General features: G+C 38.7%; 2 protein-coding genes across 2 annotated transcripts in view; one reads left to right on the forward strand and one right to left on the reverse strand.

Annotated features, from left to right (window-relative positions):
- The window catches only part of ncf4 (neutrophil cytosolic factor 4), a 42,905-nt gene extending 31,313 nt beyond the window's left edge, over window positions 1-11,592 (reverse strand). Inside the window, exons 1-4 of the mRNA XM_074665457.1 lie at window positions 11,373-11,592; window positions 10,783-10,867; window positions 10,521-10,680; window positions 367-437 (exon numbers count right to left, since the gene is read on the reverse strand). Coding sequence (XP_074521558.1) covers window positions 367-437; window positions 10,521-10,680; window positions 10,783-10,867; window positions 11,373-11,404 — 348 coding nt within the window. The 5' untranslated portion in view covers window positions 11,405-11,592. The remainder of the gene's footprint in view (window positions 1-366; window positions 438-10,520; window positions 10,681-10,782; window positions 10,868-11,372) is intronic.
- Window positions 1-23,462, forward strand: part of pvalb7 (parvalbumin 7) — a 40,951-nt gene extending 17,489 nt beyond the window's left edge. Inside the window, exons 2-5 of the mRNA XM_074665456.1 lie at window positions 21,234-21,302; window positions 22,092-22,221; window positions 22,356-22,465; window positions 22,830-23,462. Coding sequence (XP_074521557.1) covers window positions 21,234-21,302; window positions 22,092-22,221; window positions 22,356-22,465; window positions 22,830-22,855 — 335 coding nt within the window. The 3' untranslated portion in view covers window positions 22,856-23,462. The remainder of the gene's footprint in view (window positions 1-21,233; window positions 21,303-22,091; window positions 22,222-22,355; window positions 22,466-22,829) is intronic.
- Window positions 23,463-23,510: the final 48 nt, after the last annotated feature.

Raw genomic sequence — 23,510 nt, forward strand, 5'->3', positions numbered from 1 at the left:
TGCGGGGAAAAAAAGAGCAAAGCAGAAAAGAGAAGTGAGTGAGTGGGAGAAAGAGAACCTGATCGTGTTTTTAGCGATGGAGCAACAGCGAAACATGTCAAAAGTCCCACAACTAGTCAGTCAGACGTGATGTGGGCACAGGGCAGAGCAAAGAGAAGAGAGCAGCAACGCCTACATATTGAGCTCCATCTGCAAACTACTGCTGAAATATCCGAGTCAGTGCTTATCCACCTACTGCATCGTTCAGCCCACTAAGTTTGTAGGCTTCTGCAGTGCAGCTACAAAAGATACCAAGCATGCCAACAACTCAAAACCCTGTGCTCAAAATGAAAAGACGGCACCATGCATGACATTAAATATAATTACCTTCATGTACATGTTCAGTTCGGGGATCCTGCTCTCTGCAATCTCCTTCTTGTTGCCAATGAAGACCTTCCCTATGGAGAGACATGAGCATAAAGACAAAGGTCCAGGAATTACACCAGAAGATCAGATGTGGTCAGATACTTTCTCCAGCTTTCTTAAAGTGCGAAGTGTTGATGAAAAAATTAAGTGGTTAACTAAATCGAATATGAAACAGTGTTATTTCAATTTAATTAGTCATTTTCTCTGCCTTCTTGCCTCTTAATGTTTGCACATCAAGTAATTCAAGATGTACCCTAAAACAGCCCTAAAGCACATCTCCATGAGTAGAAATAGATGCACATGTTCAGAAGCAATAATAATAAAAAAAACATTCTTCCACTATCCTGCTGATTGACAGTTGTTGGCAGTAATTTGCAAAGATACTTGGAAACACAGCAAAAAGCCAGTGAGGAAGAAATCTGCTTGCAGGTAAAAAATACTCACCCTCTGAATCACTTCTGTCTGCTACCAATACAAGGAACATAAAGTCTGCACACTCCTTTATGATAACACTGCACCTTGAGCCTTGACCCTGCTACTCTTAAATGTCCCACAGCCAGTTGTGAATTTGTCTGCTGTCTCATCTGCTGAGTAGATGTGAGTTACTGGGATGAGATGTTGGAGTAGAATAGTCATAACAGTACTCTGATTTGCTGGAAGCTAAATACAGGCTGAGGAGAATAAGGCGTCCAGGTATTTTTGACATACTGCAAACTCATGGAGACGTGCTTTAAGGGCTGTTTCACTTTTAAAGCGAGGTTGTATGAGGTACTTGTCGATAGCAAGCGTGTTTGCCACAGGGGATGCCAGTCAGTTTGAGCCCTTTGTTGCGAAAGCATCTGGACAGCCAAAGCAGAAGCTAAACGATCAATCACAACCAACAGGGCCTGACCATAGACTGTATAAAATATGGACGTAGTCTTGCCGACTGTTTCTGAAATGGAAAATGAAGCACATCGGCTATAGTGGCCATATTGGTAGTGGCAAGGGCTTCGCCTACAGCCATAGGGCGCCTGTCGGTCACGTGACCCTCAGCTGTGCCTCTTATTGGGGGAGCTTGCGATCTCAACATCCTCTGAACGGCCGAGTTAGAAAAAAATTCATCCCCCGTACAGTGGGTGCCGGTTGTAAAACCAGCGATTCAGACAGGAGATGTTTTTTGAACCAGGCTGCAAATAGGTTTATTTCTGCTTTGAAAATGCCTTTTTTTGGCTTGGTGTGTATGTGACTTCCGCTACTCCTGGAGCCAGCCTCAAGCGGATTCTCAAGAAACAGCAGATTTTAGCACGTCCGCATTGTCTCATATTCTTAGACCGGAGGTTGCTGCTTAGGGTTGACCTCAGCAAGTATTTCAGTTAACTTTAAGCCATTTCAACGAACACCAACCTAACACTAACATGGTGAAAGTGTATCAGGAGTGACTTTGTATCGAGGGTTGTGCAATTGTTAGTACTGCTGCCTCACAGCAGAAAGGTCATTGGGCCTTTACATGTGGAGTTTGCATGTTCTCCCCATGCAGTCGTGGCTTCATGCTCATCAGGTTAACTGGTGATTTGAAATTGCCAGTAGGTGTGTGTGTACATGAAATGTTGTCTGTCTCTTTGTGTCAGCCCCATGACTGACTGGAGACCAGTCCAGGGTGTGCTTCAGGGTGGCCTAAAGACAGCTGGGATGGGCTCCAGCCACCCCTAACTCTGAACAGGTCAAGCAGTAGAAAATAAACAAATGAGTGAGTGAATAAATGAACTTTGCGTAGATTTGTGCAATCTGCGTATCATTGCTGGTCTACTGTATCCTGTTCTTATGGAAGTCAAGTTGCTTTAAGATTTACTAAAGCACATTAGACGCTTTTATTAATTGATAATCTTAAAACAAATCACTGAGTTTAGAGCCAAACACTTTTATTATGCCATCGTTTTTGTATTTGTTGTTGTTGTTACCCTTTACCGTTGATACCACAACAAATCCAGTCCAGAAGTTTAAAGTCTCCTAATGCCCAGATTCAGACCCCTCAACAATTCATCTAACGCTTCCTGACACTGCTGTGAAATCCAATTTAGCACAGCCCTAATGACCCTCTGCCACAATATTCAGCCTTGCTCTCCTCTCTCAATTTCTGTCCTCTCATTCACTCCTAAACACGATAAGCCACTCAATCATTCCCAGGCACAGATTCACTCATACACTTACTTTCAGATGAATCACTCACTCACTAGCTCACCTTCAGCCATCATCTGGGACCTCACTGAATACAAACCTCTTCTGACCTTGAATTGACTGCAGAAAAGTCTGTGTACAGTGTATATACATACATTTAAACTCAAAATAAAATGGAAAATATAAATGGAAAGGAAAAGAGAAAGATAGAAGTAGGAAACATTTTTGAATCAATGAATTTCATTATCTAAAACTTTTTCAATTTGACCAAACAGATCTTTGTCCTATGTTTCGATCTAACCCATCACACATCCTGCCCTCTGTCTCTCTCCTGTCTTACTTATTCCCTTCCAATTCTGATGAGATCTGGCATCGCAATTAAACCCATCTAATCTAATATTATCCAGCAGACTCCTCAGTGGCAGACGCTAAATCAGTTTGTGGAAAAGAACTTTTCCTAAATCGAAAGTGACAATGAGGGAAACAGTTTAAAAGTCTGCAAAGAGTTAATGTCACAGACTTCTAAATAAAGTCTCTTGTGTGTTTCTTTACATCCAACTTATCCTTGCTGTCACAGAAAATGCTAAGTGGCTGTTTTTACCTGTTCAAAACTTTTCCTGAAAAATAAAACCAGTGAAGGAAAAAAATATCGGCCTGAAATAACACCTTAGAGTACTGAAGCAGCACCAAATTAAAGGTTATTGATTATCATTGATTATTAAAGCCAATTTGAACATCACTTTAAACCACTCAAAATACAGACTCTTGATAGCCCAGTCAGTCATTTGAAATGAATTAAGAGTAGGGCAAACAGCTTCATTATACCCCATGATTTTACCCAGACTTCAGAATGCCTTTTTGCTGCAGCTTGAATTATCTGGCATTCACTTCGATGTTCAAATGCATCTGCTACACCAAGTAACAAATACCGAGAATGGAAATCATGTGTACCTTTAGCCTGCGTTTGGCACACAACACATACAAATAAACCTCAAAGGATGGATGAGGCTCTGAGGGGAGAAAAGAGCAGAGCTGAGGTAACAGTAAAGAAATCAGAGCACAGCAGAAGCTCTGTTTTAACAATCTGGTTTGGCAGGAGTCCAACCATAAAACAGCACCAAGGGTTTACTATGAAGAGGAGAGAAATAAAACTGCTTAAAATACGATTCAATTACACAAGTGTATCCGTTTGATACATATAAAGATTAGATTTGTGTCTTTTGGCATTCTTTTTTTTGTGGAAATGCTTTATCACCAAACATTTTTGAACAAATTGATTTTTACATAGACATCTTATATGACTCAAACTGTCATTAGATGGCTCGTAGTAAAAGTTGTTATATATTTTCATGAATAAAAAAGTACAGCACAGCTCACTAGCTTCTGAGGAAGGGTTTGGAAGCAATACCAAATAATGGCTTTTGCAAAATTGAAATCTCTGACTCACCTTCACATTTGGTCGACCTGGACTCACTCAAAGAAGTGAAGGAAAGGCTTAAAACAGCTGACAAACAACTGCATTATACCATCATATCTGTCAACTTGGCTGAACCCCTGATAAAACAAATTTGTCCAAAATTCTGAGCCCTGACAATATCAACATCAGAGAAAGACCAATATGGATTTTTCCAGGCCAATACCAATTATTTGTAATCAAGGAGGCGGTGAGAACCGATATTTGAAGCCGATATTAATTTGCAGTCAAAGTGCAAATATTGGTGTCAAAATTGTGAACAATACAAACTCCACACTTAACTGCATTCAAATACCTTTAAGCATATGTTTATTAAACCGCTTAGCAGGCTTAGCAGCATGTTTTATAAAGTTAAATGAAAACTTAAAAAAATAAAATAAAAAAATAAAGTTCTCTACAGTAAATAAAGTTTTCCAAAATTTCTGTGTAACTGCAATAACTGTAATAACTGCACTGCTGAATGGCTGTTTCCCAAGCCGTGGCTCTGCTTGTAACTAATCAGATGGTACTGTGGATGGGACAGTGTTGGGAACTGAGAAGTGGCTGCAGTCAGCGGAGCGGCTGCTTGTTTCTTATTGGCCGTCAGATTAAAAAAAAGGCTGATGCCGATATGCCCTAAAATTCCAAATATCGGCCCCGATAATCGGCTCGGCCGATAATCTACCTAATCAACATGGATGGGTTATTAATACTCCACCCACCTTACCTGAACCTTTCCAGTGTGTATCAATAAAAACATTATTTAGATCAAAACTATTACTTTTTCCAGGCTGTTAACGTGATATTCTGCTGTACAAATGCTTGTTTTAATATTGGTTTTAATAGGGATTCCTCAACTGTTGTAGCCAGTCTCTGGTGGACACTCAAGGAACTGCAGCTTTTTTATTGAACTTCCATATTGGCTTGATTCTTTAGCTAATTGCTTAAATGTATGTAACATCGTAAATATGTTAGCCGACTGCACAAGCTTTTAGCTAAGAATACAATAAGCTAAGCCTGACAGAGACACTAGCATAATTGCAGCACCTTCACTGGGTCTACTGCAGTCATTTTTTATTGAGATCTTCCCAGCTCTTCTGCGGTCTTACTGTCTTGAGATTGGGATATTACTTTTGTTGGGCGTGAGCATGTTTGGTGAACAAGACTAATAAAGTCCTAATTCTCATCATTGGGCATCATAACACTGTTTGGAATAAGTCGTCTTGGTGCCTTCACCCTACTCAACTGGTGCTGCTGGCACCAAATCAACCACAAACTTGTTCATATATCAAATCAATGTGGGCATTTCTCTTAACATGTGACTCAAACTGCAGTTTCCTTGGTATGTTTCTATCTTAAAGCCTGGTTTTAAGAGCCAATCATAGCTCAATAAGGCAGACCTAAAGAAAAATATTTTGTAAAAGAAGTACTTTTTTCAGGGCCAAAGTCAAAAGCTGAAATCAAATTTGATTTGAAATTTGATTTGAAATTTGATTTAATAAAATGCATTCAATATCTGTGTGTTTACGGTCAAAGCTGTGTAGCCCAGGTAGCAATGACACCCAAAACACCCAACTTCTTTTCAATGTCAAACCCTCCAGCCATCAATTTAAGGCTTAAATTAGTGCAGAAGCTGGTTTCCTGCCTCTGATAATCAACACAGACACTGATGGTTCCAGACAGATAGACTTATGAGCAAGCAAAGAGAGATTAACTGAGAAAATCCAATGCCCTGACTTGTGTTTTAGTAGTTTCTCTTCTTTCTTCAGCAAATAACATTTAGCAAAAGCAGAGGACACAATGGTTCCAGCAGAAAAAGTTGTTTGGGTACTCTGCTTATTTGTTTTGCACCCACACAGACCTCACAGGTAGAAGCCACTTGTTAGCTAAAAAGATAGATGTATTAACCTATCATCTGTCTCTGTATTTTCTCATCTGTTCTTCTATCTGCTCTTTTTTGACAACTCTGAATGTCTCACTGGATTTTAAATACCTTCACAGTTACTCTGGGCGAAGGATCCCTGGTGACCTTACTGGATATACTTTTCACTGGTTACATAAGACTGATGGCACACAGAGATTTTGACATTTAGTGCAGCAACATGTCATTTAGCTACTGGCAGCAACACAGTTAGACTTTTTTGCAATGATTCCAAGTATTTTCAGGAAGTTGCATCAGCTTCATTTAGTCAATAGAAGAAAATTTATAAATTTGATAGGGCATTTCTTCAGTGGAGCAGTTTCATGACAGGGGAGATGTCTTGAGCTGATGAGGTCATATTTAAAGGGATCCTATGTGCAGAGTTTTACATTAAAGATTAGATGGATGGTTCAGGTTTTAAGTTTTGATCATTCAAATGACTTATGCGTAACTTAAGACTATCATTTCAGCTGTCCTTATTTTGTACTAAATTTTAATACATAAGTTCCACAAAATCTGAAAAGTGAACAAATTTGGTGGAAACTGCAATTTCAATACATCATAGTTTTGACCACAAGTGCCTTATCCTGACAATATTCTCCATTTTACTTTGCAAAGAACTCTTCACAAGCTCTCTTTAGTAATACTTGGAGAGTATGTGTTGTGTTATAGAATAAAAGCTTGATCTGTAGTTTCTTCTGTGCTCAACCACATATTATTTTACAGGTTCATGTTTCCTAAATATGCTGTTTTTATACTCTTGCAGCTTCAGTGGTACCAGACATAAGTTTGTATGGAACTGTAGCTGAATAATAATCAAATCTGTGCCACCCACAACAGTACTTAGTCTTTGTTCATATGTTTTTCAAATACATCTTGCAAAATCAATCCTGCATAAATCCACTCATAATAGACAAAATAGAAAGTAGATTGCGATATTCAGCAGGGCAAGGTAGAAATTATATACAATATGTATAAGGATGTTTAAATTAGCATTAAATCACCAGGATATAATAAATTTTCCTCTTTATTTACTTAAAATGAGCCATTTACATCCTGATAGTAGCAGGCTGCCATCTTGCAACGACATGTTTTGGCTGTGGCACAGTGTAGACACGCATGTAAATGTATCTAGTGAGTGGCCATGTGAAATGCACTGGAAGATTCAGAACAGAAGAGATATTGTCACCCTAAGAGGAATTTGTACTGACAAATGTTATTGATTATTTAGAAGGATAAAAAAGGAAGCATTTAAATCCAGAATCTAACCACTAAAAATCAAATTTTAACAAAATATCCCCAATTTTACATCCTGTCTCTTAAAAAGAACCAAACCTCACCAATTGGGTTAAAGTTCCTCCAGACACAAGACAATAAAGATAGCTGTCATCACAATCTAAGTTTGTTTCTGTCCATCAGCATGAAGAGGAGTGAAATAAGAGTGCAACCTTTAGGGCGACAGTTTCAGAGTGACAGCAGAGATGGTGCAGTACAGAAGCATGTTTCCTGTGTATTCAAGCAGCAGCAAAGCCCTGACACAGCAAAATCATTGTAAGTGTAGAAACAACAGTAACCCTGGCAACTGCTCTCCATCCTCCCTCAACGAGAGAGTAACACAACACCTATTTTTAGAACTACAGTTTCACTTTAGATAAGCAGCCTGACCATGATGTATGACTATGGAGTGATATAATATATGGTTACGTTACTTAATTGATCTCACTTCAATTCAGTTTTTCATTTCTGTGCTAATTCTGGATAGAAGGATGCATTCCCTGCGCTGTTCCAGTGTCTCATTACTTTGATTTTTGACCCTCTCAGGGGCTACACTGGAACTTGTTTTTCGACAGTTTCTGGTGTCAAACTAACAGCAAAATCTATTATTGAAAACAGAAGCCAGTTCAGAAGTACAGAAAATAGCAGTTTCCTTCAGGTGTTGAATCGAGGTCTGGCTCCATAAGCATCAAAAGAGCTAATTTTAAAATGACCATATATTATACGGCATAATTCAACAGGTCTACAGCCACGTAAAAAAAGTTTTTGCAAATACCTCACCTTGATGGTCATAAAAACAGTACATTTTGGAGTTTTTTTCAGCTTCAAATCACCATTAAAGAGGGGTTACTGTGCTTTTCTGCCAGCTCTTTTCTTTTTCTCTACTACCCTAGTAATAGCTTCATGTGACACACAGCTCAAACAATTTCCTGTTTTTCTCACACTGGGGTTTTGGAAATCTTGATTTCAGCCTCTGTTTGAAATGCTTCATTTTAGTAGCTGTTTCTTTAGGGCTCACCGCTTCACAAACCCTTTTCCATCTGATTGGCCAGACTTCTGGAGGCCTGTCAGAAGGAGAGCCTCAGTGTTCGAGGCCTGCCCTACCAATGCTTAAAAAAGCAGTTAGGATGTTCTTATGATATGACATCTTCATTTCAGCAAGTTTCGTGTCATTTGTAAAACAGACCATTATGAGACCATTATGAGCCATTTACAGACAGACTAAAATGGAGGTTTCCACAATATATTAAAATGTAGCAGTTTGGACAAATTTGCACATTACACATAAATTGCACATTTAGTATGGACATAAGGGTTGATTATTGGCAAGAACCTCATGATACGATACCTATAACTATACTTGGGTCTCAATGATTTATTATATACTATTTTATTTGTCAACTACACTGTAAAAATTAAACTTAAAACAATTTTAAGCTAATTGACCCAAAAATAGAGAGAAAACATTTATATTTCATGTAATCAAAACCCACATCACCAAGTTTAAGAATATAATATTTTCAATGTACTTAGAGATTAAATGTAAAATAAAGTTTAGTTTACAGACTTGTTGTACTTCAAACTCACCTAAAATATGAATTGTTATTTTAACAACAATATCAATATTAAGAGTTGAAATATCAATATCTGATTACAGGTCAAAGTATTGCGATATATTGCTGTATCAATTTTTCTTCACGCATCTAATGGACATCTAACAATGTTGTTTTATATTTATATTTTTTAATGTGGGAAAGCATTCCTATCCCAATCCTACGCCCTCTTCAAGGGCTTGGGAATGTACATTGGGGAGGACACATATTAAAAGCCTGACAGATTCATAGATAGTTTGAGTAGAAATATGTCATTAATTAACTTCACTGCAAAACATTCACAAAATGCAATGTAATGCAAGATGATACATACAAGCAATTCCACTTTTTTGTTAACTCCTCTAAAATATCTACAGTTATAAGTTACTCCTCCTCACCTATTGGTCTGTTCCTGTCTCTCCCTCAATCTGACTCCCTGCCTCAAGCCCTTGATGTCCCTGCATGTCATTAATGTATTTACAACATACAACATAACATACAGTAATGTACAGTATCAGCATTTGACTTACAAAAGCTAAAAAAGTATCTGTTGGGTTTTTGTCATACAGAATGAAGACGATTAACGACTGATTTGTAGATGTTTAAGAGCATAACAGCATAACTTAACCCTTACAGTAAAATATTTCACTACTTTATTTTTAGGACCTCACACGTCAAGCCCCGTGACAAGCTTTTCCTGTCTCCTTCTTGCTGCTGCATTTCTGATCATCAACACACAAAGTCACTTGCGCACTAGGTGTGCTGTGATTGGCTTTTGTAATCAAATCTACTCTCTGCCTTGAAGTGTACCAACCCAACCAAAACATCTACATAAAGGCAGAGGAGGGGGTCAAGGCTGACACAGACACTGACACATGCACAGAGGCCCACAGGAGATGATTGAGCAGGACTATTCCTGTAAGAGTTGAAATTCTATTTTTTTAAATCCTTCAGACTCTAACTTTGAGCAATAACACAAACTTGCGACATTATGAACTAACCACATCACTTTTTGTACAGATAAACTTCTAAATTACAGGAATTCAGGGAGAAAGCAAAACTATAATAACATGCACACATTTGTTAAGGGATGTGGTGGGGAAAAAGGAACAAGAAGGTTGGATTCTACATTTAAGAGGTTAACATCCCATTCAACACCAGAACACTGCACAATGGTTTGAACTAACTTGATGCACAGCACCAAGTAATGCTGCACTAAGGTGCCCTTGCATGTAATTGATTAGCCAGCAGAATACGACTTAGGGTAACACTTCATTGTGTTGAAGCACAACTTTAGCTTGGTTCACTCCAGATGACACCGCACTTTTTCCTCTGAGGCTCCAACCGCTTCTTTGAAATGAATAAGAGCTCATTTTTTAAAGTTCTAGTTAGCCAGCTTATGTATTTTGGATCCTTACTCCCGTTGTCCAGTTTTCTTACAATACTGTTCAAATGTGTAAAAGCTAGTTTTTAGAGCACCGTCTGAAGCCTAATATTAAAATCCCAAGGAGGAACATAGGCTATACAAAGAAGGAAATCGGCGACCTGCAGTTTTCAAACTGTTGTGACTGGACTTTCCAACATGCTTTAGAGAGCTTAGACATAAAATCAGGGCTAACTTTGTTGAGCGACAAGCCCCTAACAGACACGCATTTGAACTATGTGTAATCAGACACTGAATGTGCTGACATGAGGTGTCAGTGTGCTGAAAACTCACCTGGAAGAGAGGGCAGGACACAGGTGTTGGGACCAGGTTTTTCAGGGTTTTCTGGCGAGTATTTGGATTCAAGGACCTGGTGGAGGTTGAAAAACTCCCTGTACCTCCTGTAGATGAGATATTTACTCCCTCCTTTAGTCTTGACCTCAATCACAAACCTCTGGGAGAGAAAAACAAAACTGGGAAGTCGTACAAAGAAGTTTGACATTTAGGCTCAACTGAAAGTTTGGATGGTTTTTTTTTGTTTTTGTTTTTTACTTACAAAGTAATCAATGAAGCCTTTCTTCTCTTCAATATCAGCGATGGTGGCAGAGATAGGGATGTTATGAGGCAGCTGATCAAAGTCACTTGAGAAGAGAAAGAAAGAATCTGGTTAAAATATTAATGCAACTTAAACTTCATTTGAATCCTGACTTTAGAGATAAGACTTTTGATCTCTTAAAGGCTTTACTGGTGCCAACAAATCATATCTTATTTATTAATTTCAAGTTTATCAGCTTTTACATAGCACAGCCTATATCAAATAAAAAAATTAACCAGTTAAACATTTATATATTGCAAGTAAAGCAAAGTAGCTGAGTAGATCTACCTCTCAGTTCATCTGAGCTTTTATGCAAATTTTGACCTCCTTTTGGAGTCAGCTCTCTTTGTATTGTACAGGACAATGCATGAGTTTCATTTATGGTAGAAGCATGAATCACAGAAGAAGTTGACGATAAAGTTTAGCTTGATAAGGTTGAGCCTGCTAACAATTACACTGCGTTGACAGTCATGGGCGCCATTAAGCCAACCGAGGAAAAAGTCATCAGTCCGACAGTGGTTATTGACCCTGCACTGATCAAACAAACTCACCTCTCGTCTCGTAACTGCTGCAGCAGCGACATGATGACGTTTACAGGTGGATGGAAAACCAACGGCTAACTTTAAAAAGTACCTGGGGTGCGGACTTTTAAGCTGCACTCACGCGTTAACACCACAGACAGCTGTGTCTGCGACTGAGTTCATGCGTGAAACAGGAAGCCAGAGTTCCCCAAAAAGGTCCAAGGGATGGTGCTTTCATTTGGCTGAAACAGAGAAGTTACAACAAGGGCGGGGAAAGAGGGGGTGCTGGAGGCACGAGACCACAGGAAGATCAGAAACTACAGCAGGAACTGTGACATGTCTTCAACATTCAGCCTGGAAGAATATGAACTCAAATTAGGGGAATATACACTTTTAATTTATCACGCTAATGTTAGTTAATGCAAGTTATTAAACATTTTACAGAAACACATTAATGGGCTTTGATTTTATACTATATTTCTTAAACATTTTATTCCAACCTATACCAACATTCCAGTTTTATTCATTTAATTTTTGATTTATGTATGTATAAGTTAAAAGGAAGGACGGTTAATTCAAGTGTAAACCTCTTGATCGCAAAGGGTGTAGACTGAATGTACACACATTTTTATTGGACTGAACATATAGAAACAGAAATGTCATTCTTAGTGAACTGTGAATAGCCACAACCCCTGTGGTCGTATTGTAGAAATACAGCAGCTGTCTTTTACAAATCAAAATTAAAAATGAAACTTTTCTCATGGGGGATTTTAAACAAAAAGGAGGGGGGAATTTTTTTTAATTTAAAAAAAAGAAAATATTTGTGGAAGAATCTTAACCCTAAAGCGGGAGTTTGGGTTGAATTACAAAAATTGGAGAGGCACCCATCTGTAGGGACTGAGCGTCGCCATATCGTCAACACATAGCGGAAAAGGCAAACCGGAAGTTGGTCTTCTTCGTCTATTTTTTCACTTTTTCAGCTGTACAACACCATGCAGGAACTCGGGCGCCCCTTAGAGCCAATAATACCAGATCTAAATGAAACACAAATTAAATTTCGACGTAACCAGATTTTGTAGATGTTATGCTTTTTGACATGTATTATGCACGTTTCAAATGAAACGGTAATTCATGTAAGAAACAAAACAGAAAACAAAAATTTAAACCAGAAATACAACAAAAAGTGGTTAAGAAACACAACCAGGGGTAAAGCGCCTTTTCCGCTATGTGTTGACGATATGGCGACGCTCAGTCCCTGCAGATGGGTGCTCTTGAAAAACTGGCCAATTTACTAATTGCACCATGGAAGTTTACAGGAAGTTCGGGGGAACTTCTTGTAAAACCACTATCCAACAAATTCAAGTTTTGCTGTATATCATGCCATTGTTATACTTTTCCATAGGATTCATACAATCTCTAAAAATTTGTTTTCTTCGCTTATTTTGTCTTCAACAGTAATGCATGAGCAGGATGTCCGCCATCTTTAAAACAGTCTAACAGGTGCGGTAATCCTGCTGTTAGTATCCGTAATGGTGGGGTCCACTTCAGTTCAATCTAATACTCTGTTGGAGCATTAACCTGGCTCGTGAATGCCGCTAATTCTTTTTTCACAATTGAACACAGTGTAATGTTCTTTTGTTTTGTTTTGTTTTTTTAAATTTGCTAGTGACCAGATGTGTATATGGGCCAAGGTCTGCTTTTAAAGGCCAGACAGAGGTTTAAATTCTAACATCATTTTTTTTTTCAAACTGCTAAAAGATCTTTATTGGAACTTAAAGCATACAATTATGGGCTTGGAGTTAAACAAGTTTATGTCAATTATTATCAAAATCAACTGTAGCAAACTACATAATCAACAATGACTCAGGCCAGCATCATGTTTGGACAGCTTGTTCGAGATGTGTTTACAGGTCTCTATTTGTCCATTCTGGATGGCTTTGCGTTTACTCCTCACATAGGCTTTGATTTGGCAGCGGAAACATGTGCAATGTTGTCTGCCAAATAGAGTACACAGTCACCAATCAAGAAGAGAAAGCCCACACTCCCCTACATCACCACGATCATGCACCCAGCTTAAAAAGTTTGGTGCACGCATTGTTTGCAGGAGCCCACTTAATGCCCGAGGTTAATTGTACCAAGAGCATCAACTGTAAATGACTTTTGAGGTCAGGTATAAAAATAGAAACCTTCTGGGTTAAATTTGGTCATGATATTCCAAAAACAGTTCACAGAAAGTGGCTTGTGGTTGTGTTTTTAAGTCTTTCCTTCCATTCAAAAGTTCACACTTTAACTGACACACATGTAAAGCAGTCTGTGCACACCAGCGATGTCAGAAGCTCCATCATCTACAAATCACTCCCACATCCAGTTTGACTGATCGGCTTAATACTATAAACAAGCAAGTTGGTTGTTGTCTATTGTAAGCACCTTCCAGACTCCCACACAGCTTCACACAATGAAGGATTCATTTATGTCACACTAACAATCACAGTCCTACTCTAGAGTAAAAATTCTATTTTAAAAAGCCTTTTTTAAATATTGAAATAGCTTTTAACTTTCTGGTGATCAGGATTATTAAAAGCTGAGGCATTTTTTTTTGTCTGTTAACCCTTTGGGGAGGATTCTTGTGTTAAATTCACAGACTTGTGGCCCAAATGTTTTTGCCCCATGAGTGTGATATTTCTCGATTATTACAGTAAGTTTTTTAGGTGATTCTAACAAACAAATCAACATTTGGATGGTTTATAATACATTTTCTCTTTTTTGGATATTTTTTGTACAACAGATCTGTAAAGAGTGAAAAGCTGAAACAAAAAATGCAGATTGAAAAGTCCATCAGGGTAATCTTTTTTTTTTTTTTTTTTTTTTTACAACATACACTTAGGAATAAAGGTGTGAATACAGATATATACTAAAATCTTGATGCTCTGTAATCAACTGCAGAAGATAAATTTTGCAGTAGCGCTTTGATGTTATTGCTATAAACAGCAAGGTTTAACATCACCTGCACATCTCTCTCACCATATGACAGTCAGTGACCACCAACGCTCTCAGAGTTCCAACTTTATGGCTAAATAGCAACATGTGCTGACCATATGTCGATACATCTCCATAACTTTCAAGGGAATTACAGATACATTTAATTTCAGTTACATGCCCCATAATTCAAAAGGAAATTATCCAAAAACTTCAAAGGACACTATGATATCTAAACAGAGAGAATTTACTCTCACTTGGACCCATTTTCAAAGTGTACCTGCTGCTCCAACAGACAAGTTTGTCCACATTTCATGATGTTCACCAGCAGTCTGCTGCATTAGTTGTGTTTGAGTTCAAACATAGCTTTGAGTTTAGTGCATACATACCCTTAAAGTAAAGGGGATAATGTACCTCTTTTGAAAACAGACTGCATCATGCAAGCTAGTTGTAGAAATATTGGAACCATTTCTCAGATCTGCTTTAGGGAGGAAAGCTGTTCTGAAAGTTTATACCAGGAGCACATTGACTGTTCAGAGAAGCTATATATGGCAAAGATGTATTGTGAACTATGCTGACACTGCAGGCTTGGTTGTTACACTTGAAATATATCAGTCAGATCCAAACATTTGTGTGCTTAATCTTTGATGCTGTGTTCAGGAGATAACCTGTCTCCTCCACCTGTTAGGTCAACGTGAACTCTTCTCTCTTGGAGCATACTCTGACATTCTTTCTTTGTTCTTTCATTTCTTATCTCACCTGAAGCTGTAAGTACACATTCCTCAAGTTACACGCACCCCTTTGCACAAATATGCCAGGACAGGGACCTTTTGACCTCATCTTCTTAGGTTTTGAGTTAATGCAGACAAGAGCTGTTGATTGTTGAAATCTAAATACCTGGAAAGAAAAAGTTCAAGAGGCGATTAAAGGATTAAACACTAGATGTCAGCAAAGTCTTTGCTGTGCTGGTGTTTGAAGTGTTCCAGATAACATCTGGGTTATTGAAAGTGGTTCTAATTAGTTCTAATCCATCTGATGACTTCTGGGGACATTGGTTCACATAGAATGGTCCTCCAATTTGACAAATTGTCACACATCTCTACTCAGCAATCCACCTTCCTTCAGTAGCAGAAAATCAGTAGCAGAAAATCAACAGCTGCTTTCAGCTTCTGTGCAGCACTATGGCCTGCAGCTTGCAATGTCACTCCACCCAAATCACTGCATCAGTAACTACATACACAGACTGACAAACATCAAAGGAAAGCAGGGAATAGCTGCAAGCTTCAGTTAATCAGACATGGCATGTTTAAACCTGACAAATATTCACAGTGGTCCTACCTGTTCTACTTATTGTTTGCATTAAGAAAACAAAATGTGCAAAAAATTTAGAGTATGCTCAACATATTTTGGGGGAAACAATAAAAACAAAGTCGACTACAAGAAACGTGGAGGGACTAAATGTGTTACTGTGTGAGATTAAAAAAAAAAACAGTGTGAAACTTTGCATGTGTTTGTAACACAAAGTCAGACACAGTGTAAGTGATTCTCTGTGTGCAAAAAAGACAAAAGAAAAGAGTGCAACAGAGTGTGGTGTGGTGTTGCATGGAGTCTGTGTGAATGTGTGTGCAGCGGTGTGTGTGGTGAATACTGACCCCAAATCTATTTCTATGCACACAGATCATCCCTTGTCTTTAGTTGCAGAAACTTTGTTCGGTTGTCTTCAAGGGTAGCTGTCTGAGTGTTCACCTGTCTGTGACAGCTTGAGGGAAAGTTTATGCATCTGTTATTGAGTGTGATGGTACACTGTTTGTATAGGGTTCATGGCATGCCTGCATTGGACTATGACTTTGAAACACAAGTACAAAATGAAAATCCTGATGATTGATTCTAATCATACGTACCAAAAACATGCACACAAATATTGTGTATGCATGTACAGAGCAACAGAAGAAGAAAGACTGACACAAAGTGTTGAAGTGAGAATGAGTAAAGTGCCAGCCTTCAAGTCTCTGACATCCACTGCTAGTTCATACATTATACAATCTATAATTGAAAGGGTAGGGTAGACGTGCAACTGTTGCATAGATAAAATGAAGGCTGAGATCCAGTGTGAATCAGGCCTATACAACAAACTGAAATGCATTAATTGTTCTGCTGTTGACGCAGAGTTTGTAACATCAACAAATCAATCCTGCTTTCAATATTTATAACTGATCACCTCCTGGATTGCACATCAACAACTGGAGCATGGAAATGAGATATCAATGCTGACTTGTTGATCTCTCATTCTGATATAGGTAAATTTACAGGGCAGAAACATCACCTACAGTGAACAAGGCCAAGTGCTGAAAAATAGAAATAATAACCTACAGTAGAAGTGTTTTTTCCTCCCAGTTGGAGGTGTTTATGACCAGCCTCCACATGCTCAATGTGCACCTGCATCTCTGTTTTTCTTATGAAATATCTGCAGTGAGTCTGCTGACCTTACATAACACTCTGCATCGCTCTGCTCGACGCTGACCTGAGCTGAAGTCCTTCTTTAAGAATAACTCAAAGCACTTTTGGGGGGTTTGTGGAGCCTCTAATGTCTGTGGTTTGCAAAGCGGACAAATGGTTATTGTCTACTAAACAGTGTGTGCTTTAAAAAAGTTCCATGCGTATGATTGCATAGATAATGTAGAATAAATATGTAGCTCTAGATGAGCTTAAGCTGTCACAGCTAAGGATCAGGGTTAAATCTGATACAGTCATTTTAGTTGTCTAACTGACTGAAAAGAAAGCACTAAACAATCAGGATGACTAACTGGAACCTGCCAGGGAAATGTGGATTGTTATTTTCCTCATTACTTAACAGGTTGACTATGTAACAAGCCAAACTGCCAGCAACTTGGTGCATTCCTTTTAAAACTCACCATCTCCCACACACGCCCACACACACCAGCCGCAACACTCTCACTAAATATACCACAATAACCAGAGCCTGCAGTGCAGTCATGCACATTTGGCAAAGAGCGGGGCTTCCTTCTCCCACCCCGCTGTACATGTTAGCATGGGCTGAGCTCAGAAGGTTGCACAGGGTGTTTAAGTCACCAGCACTCAACTGAAACTTCATGAAGTCCATATCTGAAACTGTTTCTTCACTCTGCTGTGTTACAGAAGCATTTTTATTGCTATTTTTTTATACACAGTGAAAAGAGTAGTTATAATGCCTTACCAATCTAGTTTTAGGATTTTTGTGGTCAATGCAGAATATAAGATATGTCATGGTACAGAACAAATAAAGGGCTATTCTGCATGGATATCGGTTGTCTTTCTGGCTCATCAACATGATCATATTCAATCAGCCCTCAGAATCTCCAATCAGTACAAGGTCACTGGGTTAATTCTTTTACATCTTTAGGGTCAATATCTGCTCATCCATGGGAGACCTGTGATGTATAAGTGCACACATTCATTTTTACAGCTGTGGATGGTCGCAACCTCTGCCATGTCTTTGCTGTTCAACAGCAAGTTGCTCATTAAAAAAAAGAAGATTTTAATAGTTTCTGTATCAAACTAATAAAAATCTCAATGGAGTAACTCAAACAGAAATGCAACACAACTTTTAGTGATGCATAGAGACACACTTGTGTAACTATCACTGTGTGTGAACAAGAGGTATCATAAGTGTTTCTGATGATTGAGGCTTCAGAACCTACAAAAGGGGAGAAACAGTCCTTGACCTGGAGAGGTTGTGTTGAATAGATGAATTAAACAAAAATGGCAATATAATAAGTTTCTGCTGAATGTAGAAGAAAATGTTGACATCTAGTTTAACACATATCATACACAGATGCTGTGGTGATATGAATTTATTATTGGGCTGCTTTGATTTCAAGTCATCTCTTTTCTGAAAAGTTTATTTTTGATTAGTCGTTAGATTCTGCTTATATGTCACGTTTCACGATGACTGAGAGACAAATTTCTTGCATAGTTCTTTCAGGAAAAGTAAGATGAGTTGGGAAGGAGAGTAAAGACAGGGTGTCACCTGACTCCGCTCAGATTCTCTCCCCCGCAGACTCTTACTGTAAGCTGGTGGCACCTCAGACTGAGTGTTTTGGCTTCAAAACTATACAATGGTAAAAGGCTGAGCCACGCTGTCCACTCTGTGGTTGCCATTCCACATTAGGAGGTTGGTAAGTTGGATGTCACACCAAAACCAGGAAATTTACATTATTATTTACATTACATTTACATATTTCCATTGTCTCCTGTTTAAGAGTTTGTTTTTCACAGTTGAATTTTGGCTACCTTGAACCATTAGCACACGACAAAGCGCTTTCTGATTCCGGTGTTTACATTGATGACATGGTTACTCTTTTATCATACCCATCATGCATCTGTCTCTGGTCATGCCCTTTGACCTCTTTTCTTTGCATAATTTGACTCACATGAACTCATCCATATGTATATCTGTACCTCTGTCCTTGTCTCCTGATCATGTCTTCTCTCCCCTCACCCAAACCTAACTTGTCCTTTAAAGCTGCACACTGCTGATGAGGTGTGACTCAATAGTAAAGGAGACCGTTTGAGGGCAGAACACTGCCAGGCACAGGGTCAGTACAGGACATGGAGCAACCCAAGACCAAGGCTCTGCTTGCTCATACTGTCTTTTGACTCTAATACATGTAGATACCATAAATTAATCCTCATAAGGTGTTAAAAATCAGAAGTAACAGCTTGAGCTGAAGGAAAGATAGTCTAAGTGAGTAAAAAGAATGAATAAAGAAAAAAGAGAGAGCTACACAAGCTGTCAGTGTCCTGACAGGATAGAGTTTGAGGAGCGAACAAAAGACTAGGCGTACAGAGATACGGATGCAGAGAAAGGGAGGCACATCTGTGTTTTGATACTATAAAGAGAAATCAGAGGAGGAGATGTGAACAGTGGATTAGATTAAGTCAATTGGGCTCAAACAGAAATGACTGCCCTAAAGTTACTGTGAATAAAGCAAAGGAGTGACATGCACGGTGTTTGGGAGATGACCTCAAATAGCATGTCCTGAAAGCACAGTCCCAGGTAATACAATGCTGTTAGGTTTTTAAAAGATACTCCATGATGTAATGCTTTGTATGACCACATGGGGACAGAATTGCACAAAGATTCCAAGAGCTTTTTGGTCTCTCATTGAGGATAAACAGTAAATGTCTTGTGAATATTAACAACTAATCTACTGATTGATTTTTTTTTTATTTCAAATAAGTAAAAGAGAACAAGCAAACAGATAAAAGTTTAGCAGACAAAGGGTTACCATTAACAGGCTTGTGTGTGATTCATTTGTGCTGTACAAAATGCAATCTGGCATCACAACATACATCTCCCTACATTTCTCAAATCAAAGAAAATACTGAAAGGTGAGGATGTGATGGGGCAGTGTGGATAAATGGGGTAAGTGTTTATGTGTTAGGAGTCCACCATAAAAGTCTTACTGTGCTCTCAAACTTCATCTTCAAACCTCTCTTTTTAAAACTCTGTTCTCTCTCCATCTTCTCTCCTCCTGCACTCTGCACTCAACCACCCATCATTCAAGTCAGACAGAAAATTAATGTTTAATGTAAGAGAAGAAAACAGAGGTTTGAGAATCACATAATAAAAAGGCAGGGCTTTCAGTTTTCAGCAGTTGTAAACAGAAAACAGAAGTGATGACAGCAAAGGTTACCTGTGAAAGCAGGTATTCTGTAATGCAACTTCGCTGCTGGTATTTGTCTCTCAAATTGTACAATCTTACACAAACAAAGCTTCATATTTAAGTCCTACAAACTTAGCACAGACACATGCCAGATTAAAATAAAAGTAATGAAAATGTAGATGATGATTCTGTGTTAAGTGTTCTTACTCTGGCTTTTAGTCCACCTTCTTGGGCTTCCTTTGTCTCTGATGGGACTGTGCAGTGTAAGAAACAATGGAGCCAGGTTATTTAAAAGGTAAAAGAAAAATTTATCCGACATAATTTTCACAAGTTCGACATTCATATATAGTGCTGCAAATACATCAACAAGGATCCTGAGTCAGATTGGCTCAGATGTGACAACTACTGGTGTTTATCTGGCACAACTGAGGCACATATCCACCACATGACCTAACCATAGACTGTGATGGATTGACAGACTTTGTGACGTCTCTTGTTTCTGATGTATACTTCTGAACTCAACCTGGCTTTGTGCTTGTTTGGATGAGGCACAGAGAAGGGTCTATAGACTCTGCAGACAGCTACAGGGTGCAGGTTACCAGCAGGTCAGTCAAATCAGAAATACACTAAGATATCCTAAGCTTAATGATTTTGAAATAACCAATTATAACAAAAAATTACTTGTGGGAAAATATAAGCATCCATGGTGGAAACCAGACAGAAAGAGCAACAGTATGAAAATTTTAAGTACAGGAAAGAGAAAGTTATGCGTCCTTGTCCCTGTAAAAGGATGTTAGTCCATAGACTGTGTTTGCATGAAAGTGAATGGATGTTTAGTTGATGTGTGTGTGTATGTGTGCTCTCAGTGTATACTAGACTCTAACCATTACTGTGATTAAAATTCTGAGCTACAGCCTTGGATTGTCTCTCCTGTTGTGCTGACTCTCTTTGGAGCCTGTCTATGACTGAGTGTTATTCCAACGGGTCAACCAGAGTCAAAACTTTCTTTGTATCTGCATGAATGTGTCATCTCCAACCTATGAGCTACAATATCAGTCTTTGTGTATCTCAAGGTTAGACCTTTTGTTTCTTTTCTAACACTGAAAACAGTTTCAGGAGCCAAATGTTTAGGGTTTGAACTTGGCTTTCAGCTTTTATTTATTACTGATCATTCTTGCGCACCCATCCTGGCCTTGGTCTGCACTCACACGTCTTGTCTCTTTGTGCCCTTTGTGTCCTCTCTCTTCAGCTGGCAAACTGACGATGACGGATCTGTTGAAGCCAGAGGACATCAAGAAGTCTCTTGAATTCTTTGCAGGTTTGTTTTATTCACAGCAGAAGTAGGCCAAGAAATTGAAAGAGGTAGCCGTAAAAAAATATTTGCACCAACATTACTTATCTCTGTAAAACCAATGAGCAGTCAAATAGTCCACATTATCTACATCAACTATCATTACCTTCGCCAAGGAGGTTATGTTTTTGGGAGAGTTTGTCTGTTTGTTTGTCTGTGAACATCATAACTCAAAAAGCAACGAACAGATCTTGATGAAATTTTTTAGAAAATGTTCAAAATGTCCTGGATTTTTTTTTAAGGATTCTTTATCAGATAGGGCCGTTTTTGCCATATGTGTATATGCCTATATGATAAATGGTCGGATTGCTTTGCAAAACAATACAAGACAAGGTCACCATAATTTCTGACAGATGTAAAAGTACAGATCCAGATCCTGGCAATATTCTTGACACTAAGATCTGGAATATGAAATATGTACTGGGCCATCATAATTTTCATCACTGTCAGGTAACAAATTATTGTACAAACCTGCAACTAACACCAAATTGTAGCAGAGAGTCTGCTGAAAGGGAGTATAACATTAAAGTAGGACTAAAGTGTTGCATGACAATCACAATATGCTTGGTAGAGGTCTGTACTCTCTAAGTGCTTTTCTAGTTATGTATGAAATTTACAGATCTAGGAAACTGTGTCCAATATAATTCAACACCCTGTCTTTGTTCTAATTTGTTATCTATAACATTTTACACAGGCTAACTTAAGGATGTATGTGACTGTTTGATGTCTAAGTACCTTCTGTCTTACATTTTGTAGGAGAGACATTTGACCCTAAAAAGTTTTTTGATCTGGTGGGAATGACGGCAATGTCAGCTGAAAGCGTCAAGCAGGTCTTCATGGTTCTGGATGTGGATGGCAGCGGCTTCATAGAGGAGGAGGAGCTCAAGTGAGTACAAAAACACACACAAGGAAATAAATAAGAGGATACTTCATACAACACATACCGTACATAGCATGAACTGTCAAGGCCCGTGTCAGTTATCATTGTGCCTCAGTGACTATTTCATGTACTTTGCTCAGGTATGTACTGCAGGGCTTTTCAAAGGAGGGCAGAGAACTGACTGACGCCGAGACAAAAGCATTCCTCATAGCTGCAGACAAAGATGGAGACGGCAAGATCGGCATTGATGGTGAGAGAACAAGAGCAGAAATATGCAAAGTACGGTGATTCTTTTTTATCATTATTTTGAATGAGAGCAAAATGTAGAGACGCAGATTGAAAACCTGGATTTCAAAAGATGAGGATGTGTCTAGTGTGTCACAAAATCCCTACATCTCAAGAAGAATGTCACATGGGGATGAAGTGAAGTAATATTTGGGCAATAATGAGGGTTTGTCAGACAGAGGCATGAGATACATAAGGCCAGTCATGTCTAAGCATCCAGTCATTGATGTTCGTCATACGATTTGTTGAAAAGGGAAACTATAAGTTCATCCCAGCATGAGGGTAGAGATTTTCTTACGACTGCAAATGTTTTCATTTTTCTTTTTCAGAGTTTGAGACTTTGGTGCATGAGTAGAGGACGGATGGACACCCCATATTACTTTCTCCTCCTCTTCGTCCCTGCATTCATATTTTGTAACTGCCACTTTCAAACTCCTCTCACCTTCCTCGGGACCCTGAGCATGGAGTCAGACCAGGCCTGCTCTCTACGAAACACTACAGAAGCAGAGCAACAGGGAGTTTCCATGAGGAGGCGTAAACAGGCACCAGTTTCATTTTTTATATATATTTAATCACACATGCTGTATGGGTTTCAGAATCATTTGAATGATTTCATGAAGATAGTCTGTGGTCTCAAAACAGGTGGTGCTAGTGCTGTAGGTGTAGATGTTACAAAGACTTCTTTATTCTTAATTTTCTTCCTCTGTGTATTTCAGGTTGTGCTATTTTGTCTGATTGGTTTTACTTCTAGATGTTCACATATCAGTGCACTTTCCTCCCACTCCCTTTCCTCATCCACCTTTCCTCACCTCTCCTCACCTCACCGCCTCTCCTTCCCTCTATCTTCTCCTCCTCCTCCTCATTCCCTGCCCCCGATCAGATGACGGAGTAAATAAAAAGATATATATAAAGAGAGCTGTGAAGAGAGTAAGAAATGATAATTAAAGAAACCTTGAATAATATCTGTCTCTTTAATTTTTGTGAACACAAAAACTAAACTCACATACAGT

The sequence above is a fragment of the Halichoeres trimaculatus genome, unplaced genomic scaffold (assembly GCF_033239565.1).
Source record: "Halichoeres trimaculatus isolate MK-OKI-2021-1 unplaced genomic scaffold, fHalTri1.1 fHalTri1_scaffold_2, whole genome shotgun sequence".
In the NCBI taxonomy this organism is placed as follows: domain Eukaryota; kingdom Metazoa; phylum Chordata; class Actinopteri; order Labriformes; family Labridae; genus Halichoeres; species Halichoeres trimaculatus.